At 57.9% G+C, this 27469-nt stretch overlaps 1 protein-coding gene across 1 annotated transcript in view; it reads right to left on the bottom strand.

Annotated features, from left to right (window-relative positions):
• The window catches only part of SDK2 (sidekick cell adhesion molecule 2), a 180786-nt gene that overhangs the window by 142093 nt on the left and 11224 nt on the right, over window positions 1-27469 (bottom strand). The window contains exon 2 of the mRNA XM_037914340.2: window positions 23411-26324. Coding sequence (XP_037770268.1) covers window positions 23411-23489 — 79 coding nt within the window. The 5' untranslated portion in view covers window positions 23490-26324. The remainder of the gene's footprint in view (window positions 1-23410; window positions 26325-27469) is intronic.

Here is a 27469-nt window from a genome sequence, read left to right as displayed (position 1 = left end):
TAGCCAAGATCCATTTCTGTTCTGCCACCAAATCGCAACAAAACGGCATTGCGGCACAGAAAAAAAGCCAACCCTGGCTCATCACGTGGGGCCCAAGCACCCAGCTTTCTAGCCCAAAGGAATTGCCAACCTTGCAGGCTCCCCACATGCTCACAGGGCCCGGTTCCCCACTCACACATGCTCCTGTGTGGGGGAAAACCCAGCACAAAATTTTATTGGAAGCTTTTGAACGCTTTGCAGCCCACAAGGCAATCCAGTTCTCTGCCAGCCCAACCCAGGGACTGGCTCTGAATTAATGGGCTTATGGAGTGGGCACGGGGGTCTTTAACAATGACTTCCTTTCTCCAAAAGGTTAGTCAGTCATTGCAGTTCTAGTTGTTTTAAACAACACAACCACAATTATATAGTCTGGCTACAAATCCTTTCCATGCTCAGTTTCCCTCTCCTGGTTCTTGTCATGCCGTCACTGCACTAGTTTGCCAATCAGACTCCAACAGGTTAGCCAGATAATATCGAAAATTGAGCAGAATGATTGCATTTATTTATACCAAACGATAGATTTTTAAGGCCAGCCGGGCTTGCTGTGAGCACTTACTCTGACCTCCTGGCCAGAGAGTTTAGCCCAGCGATTTCTGCATCAAGCCCATATCCTGCGGGTGAGCTAGAGCACGTCTCATAGACAGAGACACCTAATCTAGATATAAAGACTCCAAGTGATGGACAATCCACCATCCCTTTGGTGATCTCTTCCGGTGGTTAATTCCCCACACTTAATATTGCACCTTCGTTCTAGACTGAAATTATTTTGCTTCAGCTTCTAGCCCCTGTATTTTCATTCTTCCTTTAAAGCGATCAGCCCTGCTTTCTACATGACCAACAAGCAAAATTTAAAAAGGCTCACGTCTAATTTCTCCCCTTTACACTCCCCTCACCGTCTAGGCACACACCTGGATACACAATACATGCAGGCGCAGGCAGGGTGCTAATATTACCCATCAGCCACCGGGAGGGGGGAAATTTCCCAGCAGCAGAGTTTTGAATTAAACATGCAGCCTAATGAGTTGATTTTATTAGTTTGCGAATGCACTGAGAACTCATTATCAAAACAAACATCAATTCATTTCACCAACGCCCCCCCCCCCCCCACATCTCAACAGCATTGCAGCTGTAAATTAACTAAGTGTGACTCAATCCCTCCTGCTGCAGCCCCCCCTTCTCCCAGCGTCTCTGCTCTTCTGCAATTTACAAAATCAATAGGCGCTACAGGTCCCCTCTTGAAGTTTACTCCTCACCATGCAGCGGCCTGAGCAGCAAAGCCCAGGCCCTTTGCAAGCTGGAGGAGAAGGCAGAGCCTCTCTCTCCTGCTCCTTTCCTTGGAGGGCTTCTCCTGAGCTCCCAAGCCAAGCAGGAAGAGTGCTGTAGCTGACGTGGTCCAGGCTATGAGGTCTGGCTAAGTACCTTGTGTGCATGGCGCAAGAGGGAATCTAAGTGGGATCAGCAGCTGCCTGGCACTCCCATGCAAGCTACTACATTCAGAGGAGACCCAAGGTCAAGTTTGCCAACTGCCTCTGAAGCTCTGGGGAGTCTGGATGCAGGGTTGGGAGCTCACCCCACAGAGATGGGCCCAAGTGCTCCCCTGAGTCTAGGATCGGCCATTTGCAAGAGAAATGCTTCTTCAGAATAACTTTAGCAAGCCCTTCCCACAGGAGTGCTCCCATGCATTACCGCCATCCTCTCACTCTGGGCCAGGGCCTGGAGAAACGCCCCTGCCTGTCAGCTGGAGAGGCAGTCACGTCCCTTACTTCACTCCCCTGGAAGGTGCTCAGGAGCTGTGCTGGTGGGGGCGGACTAAGGACCTACACAGAACAGAACAGAAGGAACCACTCCCGGAAACACCAGAGGCTGCTCCCTCACTCCCCCAGAGTAACCCAGCTTGCAATCCCCACAACGCGCCCAGCCCCAGCCGCACTCGGCCATCTGCCTACATGGCAATGCGCCGCGAAGCAGCCCTCCATCCCTACTCTAGACAGGGGCAGTGGCTGCTGCGGGGTGGCCCGGGCTGGAATGAGGCTGTCCAGACACTGGCGAAATTCCTGGGTGGATGGGTGGGGTTGTCTGTTTGCAGAGGAAAAGCTGATTGCAGCAAGATGGCTAAGGGAGGAAATGCAGGGGCCCTATGGCCAGCAGGAGCATCCCGAGCTCATGGCAGTACATCGGCCTCCCTGCCCCCACCCTTGCCCTTCCACATCGAATTGGGGGGTTGAGAAGTTAAGCGGGAAGCCGGCGGGACAGCGGGTGCATTGTGATTCTCTGCAGACTAGTCTCTCTTTGGAAAGGATGGGCTAATCCCACTTTATCCCCCTTCATGACTGTCAGCTGTTTTCAGGCATTCAGGATGCGGGTTTCTGAAATCGGAGCTATTGTGTCCACCCCCAACCTCTGCTCCCCACCCCTACTGTGTCAGTCAATAGCACCAGCAGGGAACGGCCTGTCTTAAATCCCCCTGGAATGGCATTCCTGCCCACCCCTGCGCGGCTAAGGCATACCTCGCTGAGGCCCCGGGGGTTGGGGGTTACGCCTACAGCAATGCACGCCAACGGCCCTGGGACGAAGTGAATTTCCACGCGCGTGAGGTCTTAAGCCACTTAGCTCCTTGGAACAAGAGCAGTGGCTGCTGGGACCTGTCTTCGCCATGGGCTACGCAGCCACATTAAAGCTGGTGGAGTGCTCAACTCTGCTCCCCTCTCTGCCCGTCGGGTGCCCCCAGCCCACTGCCAGGCTGGGCAAAGCTGGGGCTCCCTGTGCTGTTTGTAACTGGTCATTCGTAACCCAGCTTCCCCGGATCTTGCATCACACAAAGTCCCTCTTCTAGAAGTACCCCAGCCCCTTCGGCCCTGCAACCGTGGGCTCCTGTCCCAGTGCACCAGCCCAGCTCCTGCCAGCACTGAACGGAGTCACATGGGCGCAGTGGGCCCGGTTCTGGGTGGGTCTTGCACACAGCCAGGCTTATTCGCCCCCGTCCCACCCCGGTCAGCACCGCAGTCACAGGCCGTGCGGCTCGCTCCTTGCACAAGAGGGAGTCGGACACAAAGAATCCAGATCTCGCCCCACAGCGACGGGAACGGGAGAGGGAGGAGGGGGACTGACTAGCCGTGGATAGAGTGCGGGGAACAGCTCCGGGAGACTGAGCCAGACCCTTGGGGCCCCCAGCCCAGCTCCCGGCAGACAGGAATCTACACCCTAGAGCTGTCACTAGTGGTCCCCTTGCTGGTTAGTGGAGAGGCCAAGGACTGGGGACCCCTCGCCGCCCCCCCCCAAAGGGGGGCAGCGTAGGGGATCTGCTCCCGCTGGACCTGCTCGGTGGTTAAACCCAGCCAGTTTGCCCCAAGAGCTGTCAGCTGGCCCCTCTCCCCAGCGCTACGTCAGCAGGGCCGCAGCAGTGCTGGGGGAATGGAATCGGCAGCGAGCGGAGAGAAACGCGGGCGGGAGCCGAAAGCTCGGCTGCAGGTTTGAAATCCGACGCACCGTTCTGCTTGAGAAGCCCCAGCCTTGGTGAAAAAGGGAAAGCTGGGCCTGAAAAGGTACGCGTGGGGGGAGTCAAGGACAAGCGTGAATAGAACACTCAGCCATTGTGCAGAGCAGCGAACGCTTCCCAGATACCTAATTAATCCTCCCCGCCAGGTAGCCATTATCTCCAGTGCTGCGCTCAGGGATTAAGAGATGAGGCCGAGGCCATGGAGGGAGCGTCAGCGCTGGGATTCGCACCCCACGTGCCCCGGATTGCCAGGCCCTGCTAAAGTCCTCATCCCCCGGCGGAGAGACCCTCCAGGGGGGGGTCTATGTACACAGCCCACACAAACAATGTCCCAGGCCTCAGCTCCACCAAACCAGAGCACAACTGGACTTGTCTGGACTTGCGTTTTAGGAGGCGTTACATTGAGGTAGCTAGCAGGATGCATCCTTTACATGCTAGTCAGGATAACACCAGGGCATCTTGGGCGGCACCTGGGAGGGCCACAGACTAGACATTCTCAGCCAGCAGCATGATTCATAGGTCAGCATCCCTTCGGAAACGCCAGCGCCTGCAGCTTCCACGCCGGAGCCACCTGGAGAGGAACGGTAGGACACCGGGGTTCACGAGACGTTAACGTCCAAGTTGGAGGGGGCTTCTTCGGGGGAACATGGGAACATAACCTCGTCCTCGGAACGGCAGGGGGGTAGGGCTGGGAGGGCGAGGGTCAGTCCCTGGGACGGCCCTAGCTATTGAGTTCTGTGGGTCAGGAAGCCATGTGGAAGGCGGGTGGCCCAAATGGTCACACCGCTGCCTGACCCAGACCCAGAGATCGAGCCAGACATCGAGCCCCGCTTCTCTCATTTTGGGGCCTCTCTCTTCAAGCTGCCCCTGAGAAAATCTAAAGCCAGGGGAGGTTGGGATTTGGGAGCTGGGTGGAAGAAAGTAGTGTCTCTCTGCTCTCCATTTCCAGGCAAGCTCTACTGGTCCCCTGCAGAAAGGCGACAGCCGGCGGATCCTGTTCAGGAGGCCCGCCCCCCACGTGGGAGAGAGAAACCAGGGGAAAAAGCTCCCACTGCAATGAACGAGCCGATTTATTCACCCGTCCCACCCAGGGTTGGGCCTGTCGCCAAAACGCGGCCAGAGAGGACCGACCGTCTCGCAGGTTTTCAGGTGTCTCTTTCAGTTAGCGCCAGCTAAATTTCATAGATGCATCATGTAGATGTTGCTTTCCTCAAGCCCTTCCTCCCCTTCTCCTCTTCCTTCGCCTAGCAGAGTTAATCGTCCCACGGAATGCCCGCTCGTTAGACAGGAAACCTACACACAACCCCCCACCAAAAAGCCATCAGTTAAGGGCTCTAAAAATAGCGCTGCACTCCAGCAACTTGTTCTGAGTCATGAATAAACAAAATGCGCTGGACGCTCTGCCTCCCCCCTGCTGCTCGGGCCTCCAGGAGAAGCTGGGACCTGGGACCCACCTGATTTGCGGCCCCGTTGGCTCACCAGCATCTAGCCTGGTTCTCCTCCTCCAGCTCCGGGCACAGGTGCCACACACCGGGCACGAGGCTCAGCTCCTATCTGCCAAGGCAGCAGAACCACATGCCCATCGCCAGCAGAGCGCATTGCTGCCCCAGGACAGACGGAACCGGCTTAGGAAAGCTCTGAAGCGCCCGCCGAGGGGTCGCGTTCCCCCGTCTCCCTGGAAGGGGGCACCATGCCCCACAGTCACAGAGCTGGTCCCATCCCGAGCTGCCCACACTTCGGGAGGGGCCAAAGAACATCCACCTATAGGGCAACAGGTGGCATCTGGATGAACTCACTGCAGACACAGGCCAGCTTCTGTCCCCAGCTCACAGGCTCCAGCCCCGTTGCACAAGGGCCATGTGCTGGAAGGGCATTTGGGGTACCGGCTTGCAAAGGAAACGCCCAGCATTGGAGCTGGCATTGGACGCGGGGTAGCGTTTGCCCAGGCGGTCTGTGCAGCCCGAACTCCTGGGCCCGTCAGGTGCCCCAGGCTCCGCAGACCCCTGGTCTAGTCCTGCCGATGCTTCCCATGCCAGGCAGACTCAGATCCAGAAGTACGGCTTACGTAGGGAGCCCCGGTACCCCGGTGCAGCAGCTGACGAGGCAAGAGAAGGTCCCGCATCAGCTGGCTTGCTGACAACAACACAGGCAGCAGACTCCAGCGCATCCCGCCTGCATTGCCTGGCACCGCTGTGCCCAGGTCTCAGACAACGGCAGTCCAGACGCAGCAGCGAGCTGGAAGGGGGCCCAGCAAGCCGCTTTTCCTCCTGACACTTCATGCATCACAGACATTCTGGAGCAAAGCTCTTCCAGGAGCCAACGGCAGCATTGCCCATTGCCCTCCGCAGCTGGGAAAACCCCCTTTGCCACAGTTGCTGGCAAAGCCGTTTCTCCGGCTGAGTGCCCGGGGCACGGAGGGGAACAGGCCAACTTTTCTGGACCCAAAACCCAGCGACGCATGTGGAATGGGGAGCTCTGCCCACACGTGAGTCAGGGCAAGCGCTCAAGGTTAGAGGAGGGAGGGCTCTCTCAGGTAGTCACCTCACCGAGCGCCGTAAAAGGCAATTAGCGATCGCAGCTAAAATTAGATCAATGACTTCCTGCTGCTAATGGTCGAAACCGTCAAGGTTTCCTTCCCTTCCCCGGCTCCGAGAACAACGGCATTTTCACATTAGGGCTGGGAATGATTTATGAGACAGAACTGAACAAGGAGCACCCGCACACACACAGAGCGGCCGCGCAGCTCAGACTACACCCCATCAGCCTTCATGCAGGAGGCCGTCCACAGCCATCGCTTCGAGATCCCAGCCAGGCGCCCCCCACGCTCCTGCAGGCAGCATCGAGTGGAAGAGAACACATGGTCCAGCTGCTGACATCGTGTTTCAGGCAGCAGGACGCCTAGGTCCCGTTCCCAACTCTGGCCCTGACTTGCGGGGTGACTTTGGGCAAGGTGCTTCTCCTCTGTGCCTCAGTTTACCCCCCTGCACAAATGAGAGGGAGGGAGGGAGCGTTACGGGGACTGGTGCTTGCAGCTCCAGAAGCAGACATGCTCATCTCACTGGAGGAATGCTCTTGTTTAACCCTTTCAGGTCTGACCTGATGTTTTTGTGACCTGGAGAATAAAAGCCATGGAGCGGTCGAGGGGAAACTCCCTGGGGCTCCAGAGGGCGGGAATGGCTCCCCCAGCGCCTCCTCCATTGAAAGCACTTCCCATGCAACTGATGAGCTCATCCTGCTGTGGGTCACTGAGCACTGTCCCCCGCTGGGAGCTCCCCACTCTGTCCAGCCCCTTCCTCTCTCCAGCTTCTCTTCTGGCTTCGCTGGGGGCCACCTCGGCCAGCCAGAGCTTGGCGCACCACACGGGCTCTCGGCCCGCTTGCCAGGCCTGCGGGGCGGTTTGGGGAGATTCGGGGTTGCCGGGTGGCCATTCTGAAGCATTCTAGAGAGCCCCAATCCGTTGTGTTTCTCTACGCGTCCCCGCACCTCTCCCCTTGCTCCGCCACCGAGGCTGCTTGTCCAGGGGAGAAAAAACCAAGAGAGAGAGACAAGACCTCCGCTCTTCAGAACTACAGTCTGATCCGGCTGCTTGTTTCTGCCCTTGACGTCATCATCATCCCGTTTGTGACATGGCTCCTGGTTGCCGTGGGGATGATGCCGAGGTCCCAGCGGGGCGCGGGGGGGTGCATGGGGCGAGGAGTTCTATTTATCCTGGGCAGTTTGGGCTTCAGAGCCAGCAGGCCCCCTGCAGAGCTGGGGGAAGAACTGGGAGCCGCAATCCGCTCCGGCGTCCCCAAGTCCAGGGGAATCCAGCAACCCCTGCGCTTTCAGAGTGCTGTGACGATCTCACACGCACCCTGCCCTGGGCACTCGGGTGCCCAGCTGCCAGCACCAAGAAGGTGTTTGCCAAGGGCTCCTCGGGCTTTGCCCAGCTGGGGGCTGCGTCGGCTGCTTGCCAGGAGGTGGCACCTGGCCGACAAACGAACGAGTGCAGATTGCAGCTGCACTTGCTCTGAGCAGCGGCTGGAGGAGACGGCAGTTCCCACCATGCAATTCTCTCTCTCGATCAGCGTGGCCCCCAGCGGAGACCCTATAGTCTCCTCTGTAGCAAAGACAAGGCGGCCGGCAGGCCACATGGCAGCCCCCTTGGTGCTGGGCTCACCCAGCTGGGCGCTGGTTCTCCTGGCCTCAGCAGTCACCACGGGCCAGAGAGAGCAGGGCAATGGCAGGTGGGCTGAAGCCCGCCCACCAGAAAGCCAGGCAGTGCCACAGCAGGGGAATCCCAACACCAGTCTCTGGGCAGGCCTGGGAGCCGGAGTCCAGGTCTGGTCAGCTGCCTCCACCCCAGCAGAGAGGTTTGCTCCCAGCTCCTGGGTACCCTCCTGCGGCTAATTCCACGTGCTCGGGGCCAGCCGTTTCGACCCAGGGAGAGCACAAGAAAGGCCGGCCAGTGCGGGGACAACACACCAGTTGCTGCTGCTGCTGCCACATCCGTGGCCCCCCACCCTTTTCTCCCCCCACCCCCAGTTCCCAGGATCAGGTTACCGAGTTCCCAGCCAACTCGGTCCCCAGCCAGGACTTTGGCAGCAGCAGCATTCCTGAGGGTCCCGGGAGGAGGCTGCCCAACTGACTGGAAGCAGGTGGCCCACAGCAGGCTGCTGAAAGAGGGGCCGGGAAGGAATGCAAAGCATTTGCCAGCTCTGCTCCCAGCCGCATGGCGGGGTGGGCCGGCTTTGGGGCTGCAAAGTGATGCTCTGACAGCTCCTTCCACTCGGTACCGAGGCCTTTCCTGCCTGCTGCCGACCAGGGGGCTCTGGGGAAGTAGCTCATGGTGCTCAGGAGATGCCCCCTCCTCAGACGGTCCAGCCACCCCAGAAGCAGCAGTGCCCAAGTCCTCCTTCGCCCTAAGGACAGGAGGGCCAGTAGAGGGGGCGGAAGCGGAACCCCTTGTCCCTCAAAAGGGCAGAGAATTTAACCCAGGCGAGGCAGCACTCCCGGCCTCCCCCCCGACCCAGCACAGGGTCACATGGACACAGGAGTCAGCTCCACTGGCCAGCAGGTGACTCCAGGAGCTGGCCTGTGGGACGAGGCCACAAGAGAGCCGTCGAGTCGTCTGATGCCCAGGCTGCAGTCAGAGCGCCCGCCCATTAGCCTCACGCGCTGGGAGCCAAGCAGCCACCGGAGCTCTGCGGGCGCTTCGCTTAATTACTCATCCGGAGAAACCTGCTGGAAACAAACCGCCACCCTGCAGGGCACCCTGGAGCGCGGACCGCCAGCAGCAGGGTGACTCGCTCGCCGTGCGCAGCATCGGCCCATCTGTTATCCTGCTTCCTACGGCACGCTTGGCACGCTCCAGCGGAGCCGGGGCGGCTCCTCTCCGGTGCTGGCTCTGTCCGAGATGGGCTCCTGTGTTTGGGTGCAGGGCTCTGGTTCGGTCCCAGCGCCAGGCTGAACGGATGGGTTCCTGCCCTATGCCCAGCAGACAGGCAGTCACTGGCATCTTTTGTCCATGCCTGGATTCCCCAGACGGCACGCCCCTTCACCGGGGCGAAAAGGCTTGAAGGAATGCCAAATATGTCCAGCTGGACGGACCAGAGCCTGGCTAGCAGCACTGTCCTTGGGCCATGCAATGAGACCAGCTGACGAGCCCGAGAACCCTGCCGCCCAAAGCAGCGCCCCCTCGAGGCTGAGCCGCAGATCCTGCATTCAACCAGCGCAAGGTTTTGAGCTGCATTGCTTTGGTGAGCATTCTGCTCAGAAGTCTGGCCCCCACTCCCAGGGAGAGTCAAAGCCATTTCTCCCCTAGGCCTGAGCCTAAGGAGCCTAGGGAGACAGAGGCCACCCTGGGAGGAATCCACAGAAGATGCTTGGCAGAACCGCCCGTGTACGTCTTGCAGCCCACGTTGGTAGGAGTCCCAAGTCAGCCTGGCCTCCTCCCTCCCGTCCCCAGGCAAGGTGCATCTCTCCCAGGAGAGGGTTCACTGCCTGCCACCGGGAGCTGCTGTCCGGCTGGAGGCTTGAGAGATCCCATGGCGCTTTCCGAAGACAGCAGGCCGAAACCCTCCTTTTGCACCCCCTTCCCGAAGCAGCGGCTCCCAGAGCCCCAGGCAGCGCACAAGAGCTGAGCCTGTATTTGCTCGTGTGGGCTGGTGTCCAACCCGGCAAAGTGGCAAGTGCCCTGGGAGAGCCCGACGGGAAGCGCTATGCACTCGGGAGACAAGCTCTAATCCCATGCTCCGAACTCCCTGTCGTGTTTCCAATGGGCCCCCGAGAGCAGCCCCCGCTTTCTCCCTCTCGCTCGTCTGCCACCTCCGCCCACCCGCCTGTCACATTCCCTTGGCTTCCTCTCTCGGCTGCAGAACCCCGGGAAAAGGGGGCAAAGTGCACCCAGCCTGGGGGGAAGGGGGTTTGTGGCAGCGCGGCAGCTCCCTTTCGTGGCTGATTTCTCTTCATTAGTCCAATCACATCAGCACTGACAGCGGCATATTTATTATGGTCCCAGCCCTGACTGTTTTCCACCCAGCAACGCGCAACTTGATAACGAGCTTAGAGGGCAGCTATGCTAATGAGCGGTCTTCCTGCAGCCCGTTCGGATAGCTCCATGCTCTGAGTGGGGAGCTGGTATCTTGCTGGCCAAGAGCTTAGGAACAGCAGTGGGCTGCTCTCCGAGGGTGCGTGCACGGCGCGGCCGGGGGAACAAAGGTGTCGATTGTTTCACTAGCCCGTTTGGGACCGATCAGCTGAAAGGGGATTTCACTTCTGCATAGTTCGGGCTTCGGGTCTGGCGTACGCAGCATAACCCCGCCACACGTGAGGCCTGCCCTCTGGATTCCAAGATCGATTCAAACGGAACGCCCCGTGCTGCCGAGAAACCTTAAAGGCAGCCCAAAAGCCACTGTTTACGTAGGACCTATGGCATGCCCTGTCCTGCTCCCACCGGGTCGAACAGAGAGCAAGCACAAGTCCCCCCATCTTATGCCAAAGAGGAAACAAAGAGGAGAGCAGTGTTGGCCTGGATGCCATGGAGTAAGGCCTTGGGGGGGAAATCTCAGGGGATGCACCCTAGAAGAGGCAGGCTGGTAAGGGGCTGCTCCAGCATGGGAGCGGGGGGATCACTATAGAACTAGCGACATGGACACTCGCCAGGCCTCACCAGCAGTGTGTGTCATGCACCTGCAGCTTCCTATTCCCAGCACAGCTGCCAGCTGCGCTCTTGGGTATTTCCCCCCCAGTGTTTCACTAAACAAATACAGTAGAAGAAATCCACGCAGGTTCCTTGCTTCCCGCAGGCTCTTACTCCAGTCGAGTGTCTCTTTGGCCCCCGATCTACGGGCAAACGCCAAAACAATGGGGCTGCATAACCAACTTTTGATTTAAAAATATGGGGAAGCCGAGAGCTTTCATCAACTCCAGGTGAGCGACCCCAGGACTCCCAGCTACCAAGTTCGATTCCGAAGTGCATCTTCCTCCTACATGCCGGGATGCAACTGCCCCTTGCGCCTTTGTTTTGAAACATTCCTTGGCGTGCAGCAAGAAAAAAAACACAATCGCCCTCTTTGGTGGGATCAGGGCCGTGCTGGCCCGTCTGGAAATGGGCCGAGGAGGAGACACAAACATTTAGGGGAAGAATTACTCTCTCTTAAAGCAATGGCTCAGAATAGGCTATACAGGGCCCTGCAACTTACAAGGCTAACCACAGCACCGGGGCAAGCTCATCTGGCTGTATTTGGAGGGCCACGCACACAAAAGCTCGCTGCATTCAAAGCGTGAACAACAGAGGGTCACTCTGGCAAGTTGCAAAGAGCCCAAGGGTCCAGGCCTACCTGGACTGGTGCTGAGCAGAGCCAGCCCACAGCACTATCCTTCTCAGTGACAAACGGCGGCACTCGGCCTCTACAAATCCCACCGGGCAATGCTGGCTGGCCTCTGGGCTCGAGAGCGGGCGCTGCAGGCTGGGACTCGCGGTCTCCGTGGGCTGCACCTCCGCGCCAGGAGAGCGTGTCAGGGCGAGGCCAGCCAGCAGCTGTTTTAAGCAGTGGGCGCGGTAGGAACTAGCCCTCCACCCTGGTGCGAGGTGCACAGGCCAGACTCCTTTGGTGCGTTGCCCGGGGGCACTGGCTGATGGGGGACAAGATGGGAGGTACTTCCCATGACGCCTTAGATACAGGAGTCACCCTCCAGCCCCGCTGCAGCTGGGCCTGCTCAGCTTCCACGCCGTCACCGGGGGCTGCCTGAGCAGCGGCTGCAGCTGGGCTGGGACGCCTCACACAACACGCCCCTCCGGCATGCTTGGATCCGCCAGACGTTACGTACCAGAGCGCCCGCAGGCCGCCTCGGCAACAGGGCGTCAACCGCCAGGAAGTCACACTGACCTCAGGCTCCCGCAGGGCTCTCGTTCCTGCCCCAGACTGGCCCCAGCCTCAAGTCCGAGGTCAGAGCTCAGCTCGCCCCAGCCACCGAAAAGGGGTGCAAAACCAGCGGCAGGACTGAAGCCCCTTCACAGCGCCGCCTTTCGGGCTTGCACGTGGCCTGCAGACGCCTGGCCTGCCTCAAGAGCCCGCTGCGTCTCCTCCTCGGGACTCTAACCTGGCCCCACCATGGCAGAAAGGCTCTTGCCAGGAACAAAGCGGAGAGCAACCTGTGCAAACGCAGATCCGCAAGCTGAAAGCAGCCACGCGCTGCCCTTGGCCGCTGTTAATTTAGCCCATTTGCTTTCATTTGTTGCCAAGTCCAACTTCCCCTGGAGTTCAAAGGAGCCCCGGTGCAGACGAGTGGCTGGGTTTTATTGTGAGCGCTGAAAGACCTCTCGCCTGCCCTGCTAACCCTCGTGGCTGCATGTCAGGCAAGCTGATCCCATCTCCCATTCAAAGCCAGAGCTTCCGCACTTGACGTTTCCTTGCTAGCAGGCCTCCACCACTTCCCTTAGCCCACCGCCCCAGCCGCGCAGTCCCAACTGAGAGCCGAACTGCGCACACCCCACCAGAGGCCCAGCTCCCGTCCACCGGACCACCAGAGAACACCCTACAGAGCCGTACAAAGTCAGGAGCTTAGTCCCAGGGCTTTGGAGGGCCGAACAGCTCACCAAGAAAGGTGGCTCCTAAACACGGAGGTTGTGATCAGGCCGCTTCATCGTGGGCTTGCTCAGCTCGTCTCTAGCGCTCTGAGCCAGAACTCCTGGGTTCCCCTGCAGCCTCCAACGCCAGCTCCCCCGTGCTTCAGGGAAGTTCTGGTGACGGCCACAGAACAGCCCTGGAGAGGGCAGGGGGAGCATTTCCACCCCACTTGCCCCATGTCATTTTAGTTTGAGGACAACACGAGCCTGTTTGCAGCGATGTCTCCTTGTTCACCCAGCCCCTCCCATCCACAGCAGAGTGCGCAGCGGTTCATAGCCACATGGCCATTGCCCATCTCCGAGACAGCTGGCCTTGGCTGGAAGCAGCCTGTGTTATAACAGCAACACTGCAGGAATGGGGATCCAGCTGCAGCATACAGGGACTTCCAGGGATCGTGCACCCGATGCACCTGCCTTGCTGGGCTTCAGCCAGGGCTCCAGGGTTAACACCGCTGGCTCCAGACACTGTTCTGCTGAAGAGAGCAGCCACGGCCAGGCCTGGATTTCCGTCTCATCTGAAAGGCAGCACCTCTGACGGCACAGCGCCACCCCCGCTCGCTTGTCCTGGGGCAGGCTGGGTTTTCCTGGAAGTCCCCCCCGCCCCAGTCCGAGTCCTGACCCTGCTTAGCTTATGAGCTCTGAGAAGAGGAGGGCTGCAGGCTGTGCATTTACATTCTAAAATAACCCTTATTAAGTGACTCGCGAGGTCACGTCAATACTAATCGGGCCGCCGTGGCTGCCTGCTTCTCAGCGGGGACGGACAGGAGCCGCGTGCTGGAGAGGTGCATTGGAGTCTCTCTATAATCACTGCATCATTTCTCAGATATTTACACAGCGCCAGCCACCCCAGGCTCTAGTCTCTCCAGAGTCTGATTCAAGTCCGCCAGGCCGGCCGCTCGGACGAGTATGCAGGCCGGAAGGAGAGCACTCCAAGCACAGGAGTGGGAGCCAGGACTCCTGGGTTCTAGGCCAGGCTCCGGGGTGCACTGGGGGACCGTGAGCAGCTTGTTTCACCCCTCAGTTTGCCCATCGCTGGAGAAGGGCTCTTACTCCTCAGGGGCAGTGGGTTTGCAAAGGGCTGAGAAGAGGAGGGCTGCTAAGCATCCGTGCCCAGCAGCTGTCTCATTGCCCCCGCCCTAGGGGAGCGCCACATTCGCCCTGCAAGCTGCCACCCATGCAAGCGGATGCCACTATCCTCCCCCACCCTCTATCCCCCCAGGTTAATTATGGGCATTTTTCTGGGGGTGCGAGCAGCCAGCCTCCAGGTCTCACCTCCGGCTCCCTCCTCTGAGGCCTGATGGCCCCTCTCTCACACCAGACCCTGCTCGTGATCAGACGGTGGCCACCCACGTGCAGTGCCAGGGATGGTCCCCAGCCCGGGCTGGTGCTGAGGGGGATGGTGTCGGTCAGGATTGGGGTGCGCTGGCAGAGGGGAGGGGGCCTAAATTTATAGCTCCCCTGACTGAAGCTGCCACCATCAGCCCCTTCCACCCACAGGGATCATGCCACACGTATGCATGCGCCACACACACGCGACGGGGATTTGCTCACTCGGGAACTGCAGCTGCGAAGGGCACCTCCCTGGGACCCAAATCGTGATAAGCAATGGTAAGCATGGTGCCCCTTTGCTTTGCAGGCATGGGCCTGCTAAGCCTTATGCCCCAGGGGGTGGGGGCTGGAGAATATCCTCCATTTTTACAGGTGGGGAAACTGAGTCACAGAGGAGGGGCAGTGACTCACCCCAGGAAACTCTAGATCCAGCCAGCCCTGCTCAGCACCCCCCTGGCACCATGCCCAAGGGGCTTCCTTCGCCAGCATAGTGCCCACTAGGCCTTCATGCCCCCGCAGCCAGTTATCCCAAAGCGCTTGCCTGGTCAGTGCTCCTGCTGCCTTCAGTGGGAACTCTGCCCTGTTGGTTTATGGCCTATGCACTTAGCTTTGCCAAGACAGGCCATGCCCCTCCTGTGACCCCGGGCTGGAACGTCCAGTGGTGGAACGTCAGGTGACGATTACGCTTCTCTCGTTACAGCTTGGGGGGACGGAGACCAAAAGAAGCAGAGAGAGACGCCAGCCCGGAGCGGCTCTACAAGGTTACAGACCGTGGCCCCGTGTTCCCAGCCACCCGAACAACCCCCCGGCTCTGCTCGAACCGAGCTCCCCCCCAGGGTCATTAACAGGCTGCACTGCAGCCCATAATATTCCCTCCCCTTTCGATTACTGGATCATCAAAACGTCATGGCCATTGCCGGCCACTAATGGCTTTCTAAGCAGCATCAAATTTTAATCGTCCTGTCTTCTCCCTCACCCCCCTTCTTCCCCGAAAGCCACTTTCCCTCCCCCTGCCACTTCGCACAAGGCCAGCAGCTCATGCGCCTGCCCACTTTAAATCAGACACAGCGCTGCGAGGAGGGGGCCGCGATCCAGCGCAGAGCTCAGCAGTCAGCTGGGCCCCAGGGCCACGGGTGCAGAGCAGCCTCTGGCTGTCGTGGAGGCTGAATCGGTGAACGGCGCAGCCGGCTGGGCCTCTCCAGGGCACGCTGGGCCTGCCAGCTCGGTACCGTGCCACTCTCCCCATGGCACTGAGGGGCCCAGATGGGCATCCCTTGGCAAAGACCCACGGGGGCCGGGGCAGAGAGAAGCCCCAGGGGCACAAGAGGGCTTGGCCTATGGGAAATTGTACTCAGCAGCAGCGAAAACCGATACAAGGCGGGAGGGTGAGATCTCAGTGGGGAGCGAAGCCAAGGAAGGCTGCAAGCAGCAACCCCATCCCTGCCCGGGGGGACGGAGGAGCCCGGCACTGATCAGGGGCAGCACCAGGAGTCAGGGGTGGGGGGCCGCCCAGTCTTAGGGCAAAACCAGCCACTTGCCCGAACCCAGCACGAGGGGCTGAGCCTAGTGCAGTTTGCAGGGAGTGCCGCTCTAGAGCCAGGAGGCAGCCGTGCCTGACAGCGCCTCTCCATGGGCGCGGGCGGGACACCATGCCAGCAGGGAACGCAGCTCCTAGGCCAGGATGGGATGGGGCAGCATCCCCCACAAAGATCCACATCCAGCGGCTAAGCAGTCTCCATTTCACGAGCAAACTGGCTGCATCGCAAACCCGCTGCTCAGCCCGGGACCATCAGCTGCCTCTGCTCCGGCAAGCCCAGGCACGGAACATCAGGCAGCATGACAGGTCGGCACCAAGGCTCGCCGGCAAAGCCAGGTACAGGGCCAGCCAGCCCAGCTTTAACTCACGGCACGCCCGGCCCCAGCTCCAAATTCACAGCACAGTTTGAGGGCAGCCCCTTCCCTGCCGCAGGGGAATCTCTCCCCTTCCGTGTGGTGCTAACCTGCCGGCTGTTGCTGATCTTACACAGAGGAACCGGCCCGCCGGGGGGTCCCCTCATCCAGACGGCAGGGCCGGTAGTGGACACTTTGGGGGGTGCCTGCCCAGTAACTGGGCTGGGCGGGAGAACGTGGGGCAGGGAGGCGTTCGACAGAGACCGTTCCGCCTGCGACCCTGGCCTCGCGGTGGGCACGGCTAGTTCTACCCAAATCACCCGACTAATTCAGATTACTAAGTTCCTAAACCCCATCTGCCTCTGGGTAGCAGGGGAAGGGGCCTCTCTCCCCCCTCCAGTTCAGCCCCTGTAAAACAAGCCCACCCGGAGGGTGAGACCTCACAGTAGCCAGGAACCCTGCGTGGAGCTGGGGGTAGGGGAGGGGGCAGACCAGCAAACACGGGTGTGCAGAGCCATGGGATGGCCCAAAGCCCATGAATGCCAGAAGGTGCCTCAGCATCTGATCTAATAAGCCCCTTTGGCCTGGGGAGGTAGTCTGGTCCGTCCCTCCCGCCCAATCCTGTCTGGAGCCCTAAATCTCCCAATCCCTTGCAGGCTCGACCGCAGCACTTTAAATCCCACCAGACTATCTTTGCTGTGCTCCCTCCCCCCAGGGACCGCTGCTCCCTCCCCCCAGGACCGGGTGGGAGACAAGTCCCCATGCAGGGTTCGTCCTTAGATCAGCGAGAGAGGGTCCGGCAGGGCTCCCTGCTGAATGGTGTCAGATGAAAAAGTTGAAATTTGCAAACAAAATCCCCCCGCTTCGCCCTCCCCCCCACCCACAAAAATCTTTTTTAGTGACATTTTGAAACATCTGATATCTTGCCAGCTTCTATTGCCCTGCCTGGCTGCAGAGCCCTGGCTGTTTTCGACTAGGTCACAAGGCTTAGCGCTGGCAGTTCGTTTTGCGTCCTAGACAAAAGAAACTCTTGGGCCAGGAAAGGCTTGACAAACCAAGGATCTGACACCCCCAAGGTGAAAGCATCCCCTAGACAGGGAGAATAGGGGGTCCATTTGTTGCAGAGCATCAGCGTGCCTGGAGCTGTACAAACCCAAGACAGAGGCCTCGCCCCAGGGACCTTGCCGTCACAGCTTCAATCCTGCAATGGAGCCTGGCACACAACAGGGCTCCGATCACGGGGTCAGGGCCTAAGTCAAACTCGGAGCAGCCACAGGAAGCAGAGCAGATGCAGCCAATGCCCTTGTCTAGCACAGCTGGGTAAAACCAGGCGGGCAAGGGGGATGGGGTGCAGAGGCCTTCCATCCAGCACCCCGCTTCTTCAGACCTGTGACTGATTAGCTGGTGCCGAGCGCTGCATTCTGCTAGGTAATTAGCGAGAGGCCCTAATCAATAAGTTATTTTTTGCCGTGGGTAATTCATAATTACATGGCTCAGCCAGGCTATAATTAAACTTTCATTCCCTCTTCCCCAGGTGTCAGGGTGTCTTTTGTTTTAATGGCGGCCGGTAATAAACTCTTCACTCCTCTTTACCGGGAGCTGGGATGGCAGAATGAGCTGCCAGTGCCGGGAAGCACCTCTGGGGCAGCAGCGATCCCTGTTTCAGCATTTGAGTGGTTTCACTTTTTCATTCTTTTCCTCCTTTGCTCTCGCTCTATCGATCCGTCTTTCGTCAGCCGGCTGAATCAACTGTGCACACACAAAAGCACACTGCTCGCGTCGGCTCAATAGGAACGTACGGGGGCCACCCCACCCCCCCAGGCTTCCCACACTTGGGCCTGGGGGAGCTTTTGGGAGCACTGGGGGGGCTGAAAGTCCCTGATACAGGTGGCAATTGACGCACCCAGCTTTGCCCCCCAGCCCCAGAGCACAGGGTGGAGGCACACGAAGAGCAACTCGCTATGCTGCTCGGTTATTTTCTTCCACCGTCAAACGTTCTCAAATAGAATCTGGCGCCCAGACGCAGCCCTGAAGAGCAAAGCCCTCGGGTTCCTGGGAGAACGGGCACGGGCTCCCCCACGCACCACACGTGATCCGGAGGGAGGCGCTTCCTCACAGGGCGAGGAGTTCTATCTCCGCGGCTCGTGTTCTCTGCCCATCAGGGACCCGGTTGCTGTCAGCTACTCACCAAGACAACCCAGCTTGCTACGTAGGTGGATACGAAGCAGCCATCAGCTGGGAACAACAGTCAGCTGGCCTACCGAGCTACCGAGCTGGGCTGGATTGGACCACAGCTCCCCTTCACTCCATCCCCAGGGCCCACACCTGGGATTCACCCGCACAGCTCACGTGGGCAGCACCAAGACTGGGAGCCCCAGGAGACTGACTGAAGACTGACTCAGCCCTGGGGGTCACAGTCAAGGTAAGGGAGTGCAGGCAGGCAAGATTCAGCCAGGCGCTCCCCAGAAGGGCGACAGTGGGCATACAAGAGGAGCCGGCCCGGCATGCCTGAGGGACATGGCACTTTGCCACCAGAGACGAGCCGAAGCCGGAACCTTAGCTCCAAACTCCTTCCGCTGGGTTTTGGGCGGAGGAGGGGGAAAGGGCAGCTGCTCAGAGCAGAGCGTCCTGCATGGTTTGGGGCCCGAGTCGGTGGGGAAGAGCAGTTTCCAGCTCAGATGCGGCTGGCATCACACAGGGTTTGGCCCAGCCGCGAGCTGAAGATCAGAGTGCGACCTTGTGGGGTTTCTCCCACTTGGGACCAAACGCTCATGACGGCTTGCAGGGCTTTTTAGTGGCTTCATACGCAAACGCAGCCTTGACTTAGCTCCAACCTCAACCTCCCCTGGATCCTACACTGCCTCTCTTAGCCTTGCAGCATGCCCACGTTGGCTCCAGCAGGACTCCTCCCAGCAGACCCCACTGGAAATCTGTACGTACCTTGGAGCTGCAGTCGCAGTCTCTGGGGCCCAAAGCCACCTTGGGAGTCTGCTCCAGCAGGTTTCCCTCTCCCCTTCCTCCAGCTACACTCCCAGTGCATTGCCCTAGGCTTCTTTGCCAGCCTCTGGGGCTAGTAAGGTGGCTTTCACCCCTGGCAGCGCTCCACTGCTTTATGGATGCTGTGAGGTTACCCTGTGCTCACAGCGCGAACGAGATGGCAAGTAACAAGTCTCCGCATCGGGGTACCGCTATGCCTAGATCTATGCCAAGATCCCTGTGCAAGCCCCAAGTAACCCAGCTCCAACCACCTGCTAGTAAAAATCCAGCCAGGTCGCAAAGGGCCAGTGTCACAAGAAAGCCCTGCACAGAAAGGCCAGTGCTTCGGATTCCATGAGCGCTCCCCCACGTGGCCACGCTCTCCTCGGTCACAGCTCGATGACCCGGCAGCGGCCCTGGTTAAGCGGAGGTATTTTGGACCATTACCAAAAGATTTTTAAAATAAGGACTGCCTAAGCCTCACTGCCAAATTCTCTCCCATCCCTCCCCCAATTGTTCTATTTCTTGAAACTCACACATATTTATAACAACCAGTCCCATGGAATTAAATATGAAAAGTTCAATTCATTAAACAATAGGTTTGGGGGGAAAGGGGAAAGAAAAAAAAACAAAACAAGCAACCGCCCTCACCACTTTTAACCCATTTAAACAAGGCAAAACCATGCACGTAAACCAAACTTCACAGTCCCTCCCGACTGAGAGCTCCAGAGCCCTTAAAACAAACAGGAGGCAAGTTCCTAAGGCCAGGAAATAGTTCCAAAGGGGACGAACAAACGCAGCAGTGGGGAAATCTGAAAGACAGAGATTCAAAGACAAGGAGAAGAGAAACTCAGACAGAGTGAATCAATCAAAGAGACCGTCACAGCTTCTGACACAGGGACTGCCTGTGTAATATACTGCCAGTTTATATGTTATGTTCTGAACTTAATTACTGAGAAATTATAGCGCCGGTGCTAAGGAGAGGCAGTGGATGGGGAGTTTGAAGCCAGGGGCAGAGAGGGCTTTGGCTCCATTTGCTGCTGAAAACGATGGCTATAAATTTAGAGGGAGAGTATATTATATCCCTGGAAGACAGCTTGTCTCAGGGGAGGGGTTCAGAGGCCTCCTTACCCACACCCCCCCCCCTTCTACAGGCCAGATCCAGTGCAAGTGACCTCCCCTTGTCCGAGATTTCCCAACCTGTCTGATCACAAGGTCTCTCTGCACACCCAGCCCCCAAAACCTGGGGGACGGAAGGACGCTAAGTGTGGCTACAGAGCCATTTAGAGTCAAGCAGTAATACAAGATCTCAGGCAAATCTGCTACATGGATCAACATGCTTTAACACACGTGGGCATCCCATGTACCTTCCATGGATGTAGAACTGCATACAACAGACACCCTCCTCCTTTCTATCCCTCCCTCCTGCCTATCTAGCTCAAGTCCCACAAGCACACAGCTGCTGGCACAAGGGCCTTCTCCTGTGCAGCTCCCACCGCCTGGACCAGCTGTCCCATAGCATGCTCTGCCTATAGATTCTCCCTTTCATTTGAAGCCTGGGCTGAAATCATACGATTTCCCCCTTGCACCTGCAGAGAGAGAGAGAGAGAGAGATTCTCTAACTCTTACTGGGATGCAGGCAGCCCAGAAGATGCCACACAAATCCAGCATGCCCAGGCAGGAGATGAGCCCCAGAGTTAGCAACTTAACCCCTGAATTCTTTGCAACCTAACATGGCTGTTGAGCAAGGAGATTCTGTACTTCCTCAAAGTCCTCATTAATGAAAGGACAGAAGGGCTGTGGTTCTCTCTGCCAGCGAAATCCCCCTTCCCTTCAGCCCGGCCTTCCCAGCGTTCAGGGTCTGGCATTGCTCCGCATTCGTGAACTACCAGGCAACCATTTCTACAGCCCATTCAGATGACAGAGGCAGCTGAAAATAGGCTCCACAGTACATATGCATCCTGGAGGCGATTAGCTTGTCAGAGGGGCTCGCACTGCCCTGCAGGATTAGCTCACTGAGCGCTGCCTTGAATCCCCTTTAAACTGCAGCTCTAATTTACTTACATTACTGCAGCTCAACAGGGAGGGGAGAGCAGGGGGGACGGACAGCGTAGGACCACGCCGCGCGGGCTAGCCTTTTAAACATACAAGCGTGCAGTTTCTCAGCAGCCAGTGACAAGCTCAAGCCCCCAAACTCTGACTGGGGCCTCTCGAAGCAAGGGGTGGAAACGCATTCCAGGGCTGTCACCCCGTCTAATCCCAGTGTGCACAGATGGTTAATCTTAGCAGAAGCCTCATAGCACGGACACAGGAATTCAAGAGCGTGAAACAGGATGCAACAAAGGCAGTTGCCATCCACCTACCCAGCAAGATTATGTAGCATTTTACGGCACAACCCACCTCCCCCACTATAGGTATTTATAGCTCTGCCTTCTCCCACCTGATGCCTCCCTTCTGCCCCTGTAGGGTTTCCTTTAAGACTCAGCCTGCCAAACTGTCTGCACCTGCTGGTGCTACAGTTTTAACTCTGCTTGTGCAGATGCTTCTCTCTGAACAAGACTCTGCTATCGGGAGCTGCCAGTTCTCACCAGACCTTGGAAGAAAAGAATAAAGTTGGGTTGTCGTGGGCCCACCCCTCCTTTCACCCCCTACCTAAGGAACCGTAATAAGCTTCCAGGGTTCAGTTGGCCACATTCTCCTGCCTCCTGAATGTAAATCTCTCCTGACTGTATTGTTATCTTGACAGGTCTTGAGATAGGGAGAGAGAGAGAGAAAGGTGCTTGGGAGAGATACACACAGTGTAAAGCTGTTCCTAGTCATTTAAAGCAGCTGTTTGGATAACTAACCAAATATTCAGTCCCTTTCCAAAAGAGCTTCTGAAACTTTCCAAGCAGCGAGCTCTGGGGAGGGAGAGAGGCAACACCCTTCCTCAGTGCATGGCAAGGGACTTCTTCAGTTCCACGTCAGACAATCAAATATTCAAGGATGCCTTTTTCGAGCGGCTTTTTCTCCAAGTGTGTAGCCCCCTGGAACACACAACTTTCTGATTCCAGCCACCAGCGCTGGCTCTTTTAAGACATCAGACCAGGAGCCTGCGTTTCAGGTCATGGCTGGTGTAAACAGGGCTTCGCAAATCAACGCTTTTCTACAAATACAGATCCACATCCCCGCAGCTGGGAAAAAGAAAGCCAGCCCTACTCAGTTCACTGATTTCACACAGGTAACCACTGCATGCAACTGGGACTAGATGTCAGGGTAGCACGCAGCCCTGGAAAACGGCCCGTGTGCTTCCGCATGGCATGTGAGCAATCAGCTAAGGAAGCCAGCCACGCGAGACCAGCTATGGAAAAGTGTGCGTGGGGCAGGGTTTATGCCCCCCAAAGCCATCATCATATGGACAAGCTTTGCCTTGCTCCTGCTGCTACCGCTATTAACAACACGCCCACCTGTAACCAGCTAGAAACCTTATCTTCAGGCAACAGATTGGAGGACCTAGGGAGATGGAGGTCACAGTTTACAGTACAAAGCCAGATTGTTTAAACCGTCCAAGGCCAGCATACATCAGAAACCATTCCCCCCTCCCCCCCACACACGCGTAACTCTTCTCCAGCAGGCCACCTTAACTCCTAAATAACACCAAGATTTTGGGGGACAGGAGGAATAAGGAGAGAGAAATCACAGGTTTCACATGTTGCCCTATTCCGCTCTCTTGCTTCCTCTCAGCTGTCTGCAGGAGCCCAAGCACGCTCAATTCCACCCTACACAACCAAATTAAAAAAAAAAAACCCCCACAATACTTTTGACCAGGCCCAAGAGAGCAAGCCCAGAGCCCAGGGCTGGGACACAACATCCTGTCTGGAAAGGGCTCCTCGGCTCAACGTTACAAATGCTGCGCTGGGTTTTCATTTTTTGAGGGTTAGTCACAACCTGGCTGGCTAGCTCCGAGCCAGGCAGAAAGATCCCTCTCCCCCACGCCACCCCCACCCTGGCCTTTATATTCAAGTTGGGTTTTCGTTGTTTTTTTTTTTAAAGTCTCTCTTTTCTCTTTTCCAAATCTTTGTGGCTCCAGTCTCAGGACTCTGCAGCCTCCCCCCCGCCCCAATGTCTCCTTTCCCATCCCTCTGGGCTCTTGATGTTTACCCCCACACTCCATCACGCAGACACAACTTTCCACGGCCAGCTGCTCCTCCTCTCCATCAGCCAGGCGAGGTTTCCGCCTCCCTCCAGAACCAGCGCAGAACATTGTTTAAAACAAGCACCGGGACCAGACGCTGCCTGGACAAGAAACTCAAACGCCTGGGGAAAGGGGCACGGGGAGGGGACACCCCCAGAGAGTCAATCAACACATAAAAGGGACACCTCCAGAGAGCGGCTGAGCACAGGGCGGGCTGCGCGTCTCTCGAGCTTTCGGTAGCATCAAAGTCAATCCCACAATTAAAAATAACGAACCGTGTAAATCCGGGCTCCGGTTTCCTGCGCGCTCCCAGGCTGCTCCATGCCCAGTGGGGGCTGGTCTGGAAAGGGCCCCCCTCCCCTCCCCACCCCTTCGGGTCGTGCCCCCGCCGCTTTACCTTGAGCCCCGGCGCCGGGGGTCCCCTGGAGAGCGAGGAGGATGCAGAGCAGGGGCTGCCAGCGGCCGCCCCCTGCCATGGTCCGGGGGGTTTGGAAGGGAACTTTCCCCGACTTTTATAATCCTTTCCCCAGTCCGCGCCGCCGGCTCGGGCTGCTCCTCCTGCCCGTGCAAAGTCTCGCTGGCTGCGGCAAGCAGACAGACGCGCCCCGTGGCGCCCCGAAAAACAGCCGCCGACCCCCGGGGGAAGATCTCAGGGGAAATCGCCCATCCGCGCTGCCCTCGGCCCGCAGCCGGCGCCGCCCCAGCCGCCGGGCGAGAAAGGCTCCGCTCCCAGTTCCAGAGGGGGGTCTGGACACGTAGCCCTGCCTTGACTTGTCCGCACGGGGTCCCGCCTTGGACCGGGGCTCAGCACCGCGGGGATCTCCCCCGCCCCGGTTGCTCCAACGGGGGAAGCACAAGGCCCCCCCACCCGCTTCGCAGGGCGCCCCAAGATGGCAAAGCCCCGGCGCGTGGGGAGCCCCCCACCACTGACGCGCGGGGGTCGCGGCCGTTTTATCCACTCCTGGCGAAATCCGCGCTCCGCATCCAGCCAGAAAAGTTTTGGGGGGACGGAAGGGGGGGGCTGGGATCCGATGGGGGGAGGGGGGGCGCTCCCCCTTGGCCCCCTCCTTAGCCCGCCAGCGGAGCGATCCCCATGGCCGGTGGCTTCGGGCTTTTCCTCCTGCCACCCGCGCTCCCGGAGAGGTGCCCGAGGGAAGGGAGGCGAGGTGGGGAGGCGGGCGCGCTCCGCCCCTGCCTGCCGCCGCCTGGGGTGCGCTGCTGCCCGGCTCTCGCCTCTCCGGCTCGCTCGCCCGGCCCCTGGGCTCTCCGCCGGGCTGCCGCCGCTCCTTTCGCTGGCCGCGGACTGAGCCCGAGATCTGGGAGCAGCAGAGCCGCGAGCAGGGGGGCAGCCTCAGCCGGGGGAGGCGGGGAGACCGAGAGGCGCACAGCGCTACCCGGTGGCCAGCCGGGGAGAGGGCGCGGGGCGGGCGCTTGGGAAGAGTCTAAGGCCCCCAGCGCGGGGGGCTCAGAGGGCCCCTAGGGCGGCGGGAGGTGCCTGCCTCCTCCAGGCCGGGCCTCCCATTCCGCCCCAGCCCGGCTGCAGCGCCGAGGACCCTGCGCGCCCGGCCCCGGTGCAAAGCGCAGGGATGAAACTTGTCCCGCACATGGGGCAGGGCTAAGAACCCCGACATGAGCGCGCCTGTAAAGGGGGAGTTTTATCATTCGCTGGTGCGGCTGGGCCACGAAATAACCCAGGGGAGCCAACCTGCAGCACTCTTAGAAACAGCCACAGGCTGCAGGGATTATGTTTTGAGCCTGCGCTAGTCAGGGATCGCTTCTGTCCTTTCTTTTCCGATCTTCTTCAGGGTGTCTGGAGAGTCGCTGGGTTTTTTTATAAAAACCCCTGCACTTAAAAAAACCCCAATATTAAAATTCACAATCAGACCGTGGAACTCACTGCTACTAGATTGTTAAGGAAGCCAACTTAAAAGGATTTAAAAGAATTAGACACGTGTGAGTTAATAGCTTCAAAATACTCCAGTGACTCAGGTCCCAGCCTTGCACTGGGCTCTGTGGTCCACCCACAGCAGGACTGTGGGCCTTTGTCTGTAAACCCAGCGACTAGCTTATTTCATGTTTGTACAGCTCTGTGCACAGTGGATGTGACTGTGACTTCTGGGCACTACTGTATTATAAGTAAGTAGTAGTCCATTGCCAACAATGGTGCCAACATGGTCACAATTCTCATCTACAACTATGGGTATGACTCTGAAGTCCGAACCCTGATGCACAGAGTCAGCCGCATGGAGGGCATGGGAAGTCCCTGTCCGTGATGTTTGATGATGCAGCTCTGTGGCACCTTTCATGCCCAGCTTGGAGATGATTTTGTGGATCGCGCTAGAACCTCTGATCTTATCAGAGGCCGCCAGTGAGTCCTGTTCTGAGCCGTTTGCTTGAATTCTTTGAGATTGACACCAGCCCACTGGAGACTTCTCTTTGAAGTGCTTATACGGATGGCCCTTCTTTCTTTTGCCTGCCTCAGGTCCCCATACCAGATCTGTTTTGGGAGGCGGTGGTCTTCCATTCTGATGACATGCCTGGTCCACCTGAGTTGTGCTCTCAATAGCATTTCCTCGATGCTGGCAGTGTTTGCTCTTTCAAGGACCTTAATATTGGCCACTCTGTCCTGCCAGCGAATGTGCATGATTGAGCAGAGGGAGCGCATGTGAAATTGCTCAAGCTGTTTAATGTGATGACTGTACAGAGTCCGTGTCTCAGAACCGTACCGGAGAGATGTCAGGACCACTGCCTTGTAGATCTTCAATATGGTGGAGAGATTAATGTCGTGTTGGTTAAGGACTTCTGCTGGGAGTCGGCCAAAAGTAAAGCATGGGGATACTGGACTAGACTCTCTCCTAGGCAGACACCGGATTCTGTAACCAGGAGATAGCCTCTGGACCAAGGGCAGCGAGGCATTGCTGAACGCCCTGCAGATGTTGGACTGGGCACTCTTCCACCGTGAGGTGCTGTCTGCGCGACGCTGCCCTGCCGTCGCAGGGTGGGCAGGAAAGCAGGCCAAGCCGGTGCACAGCTGTGAAACTGGTCAAGCCAGAGAGTAGCCTGTTGAGCCCGACCCAGGAACTATGTTCAAATGGACTAGAAGGCAGGTGCAACAATGGACTCCAGAACGGATTTGCTGCGTTCGACTCTCTCTCACCCATGCACTCTGGCAGCGCCGATCACCCATGCATGGTAAAGGGCCGGTAGCACTCTTGTCCAGGAGCGTGCGAGCGGCCGTAGCGTCCCACCCCGGAACACAGGAATGGAATTCCTCCCCTGAATGCGAGCAGGCACCGTGAGATGTTCCCTGTCTGAGAATGGGGCATAGATAGTAAGTTAGTTTCAGCCGTCGCAGTTCTCCAAGCAGACGTAACAGCAACGGCATCTCGTTGAAGGTCCGGTGGAGGGATGGGTGCCAGGACATACAGACGGGAGGTCAGGGTATAGTTCAAAAAGCCACTAATAATACAAGTGAGTCTCCTGCCTTCGCATAGAGCCCCCCGCCAGGAGTGAGAAGCAAAGCTACAGTAGACAAAAATGAGAGCTCGGGTGCTTGAGGGACTCTGCGTTGGTCTGGACTGGCAATGGTTCCGGGACTGAGGAAGGAGGACAGGCTCGTAGTTGGGGATACTGCTACGGGAGACCCGTGATCTGTTCCCTGCTCCGCCCCAGACTTCCTGCATGACCTCAGGTGAGCCACCGAGTCTCTCCAGCCCGGCCCTACCACACAGGGGTATTAGGAGAAGAAATACAGTACAGGTTGGGAAGGCTCAGCTGCTGGTGACGAAGGCCGTAGAAGATAGAACTTACCTGGGTTTCTCTCTGGGTGACCAAAGCGACAGAGGAGGGTGACAGGAAAAGGGAGTAGCTTGGGGAGAAACTCAAAACTTGGGAGGAATTTAGAAGGTCGGATTGGGTTGGGAATGTAGTTGTAGGGCATTCTTTTAAATAAAGCGTACTGCTGCTCTATACATGAAACAAGTGTGTGTATTTCTTATACACACCGATATATTTGTGTGTGTGTGTTGATATGCACACAAATACTGTGTGTGTGTCTGTGTGCATATAGCACATGCAAGTGGAAAACAGAGTTTGAGAGAGTTTATATTAAATAATTGGGGCCAAATTTCACAGGGGGGGGGAATGGTCAAGTTGTGTTGAAATGACATCACCAGTAATAATCTCACCCAATGACCCTCTCCATTGGCCCTGATTAACCTCTTTGTTGGCATTTCCAGCAGAGGATGGGGATTGACCCATCCCAGTAGATTGTAATCCTGCCTCACCACTAGAGGGGATCATTGTAAGGGTAAATCGAGGCACAGTGGCACAAGAACAAGGGAGGTGCACTCTTGTTGGAGCGACTAGCACTTGGCTTGGGCCCTGATCCAGCAATATTTTCCCACATGCCTAACTTTAAGCCTATGGATAGTCCCCTAACGAGCTACGCACCAAA

Source organism: Chelonia mydas, chromosome 14 (assembly GCF_015237465.2).
Source record: "Chelonia mydas isolate rCheMyd1 chromosome 14, rCheMyd1.pri.v2, whole genome shotgun sequence".
Lineage (NCBI taxonomy): Eukaryota > Metazoa > Chordata > Testudines > Cheloniidae > Chelonia > Chelonia mydas.
Note: the sequence above shows the minus strand (reverse complement) of the source record. Positions and strands in the feature narration are given on the sequence as shown.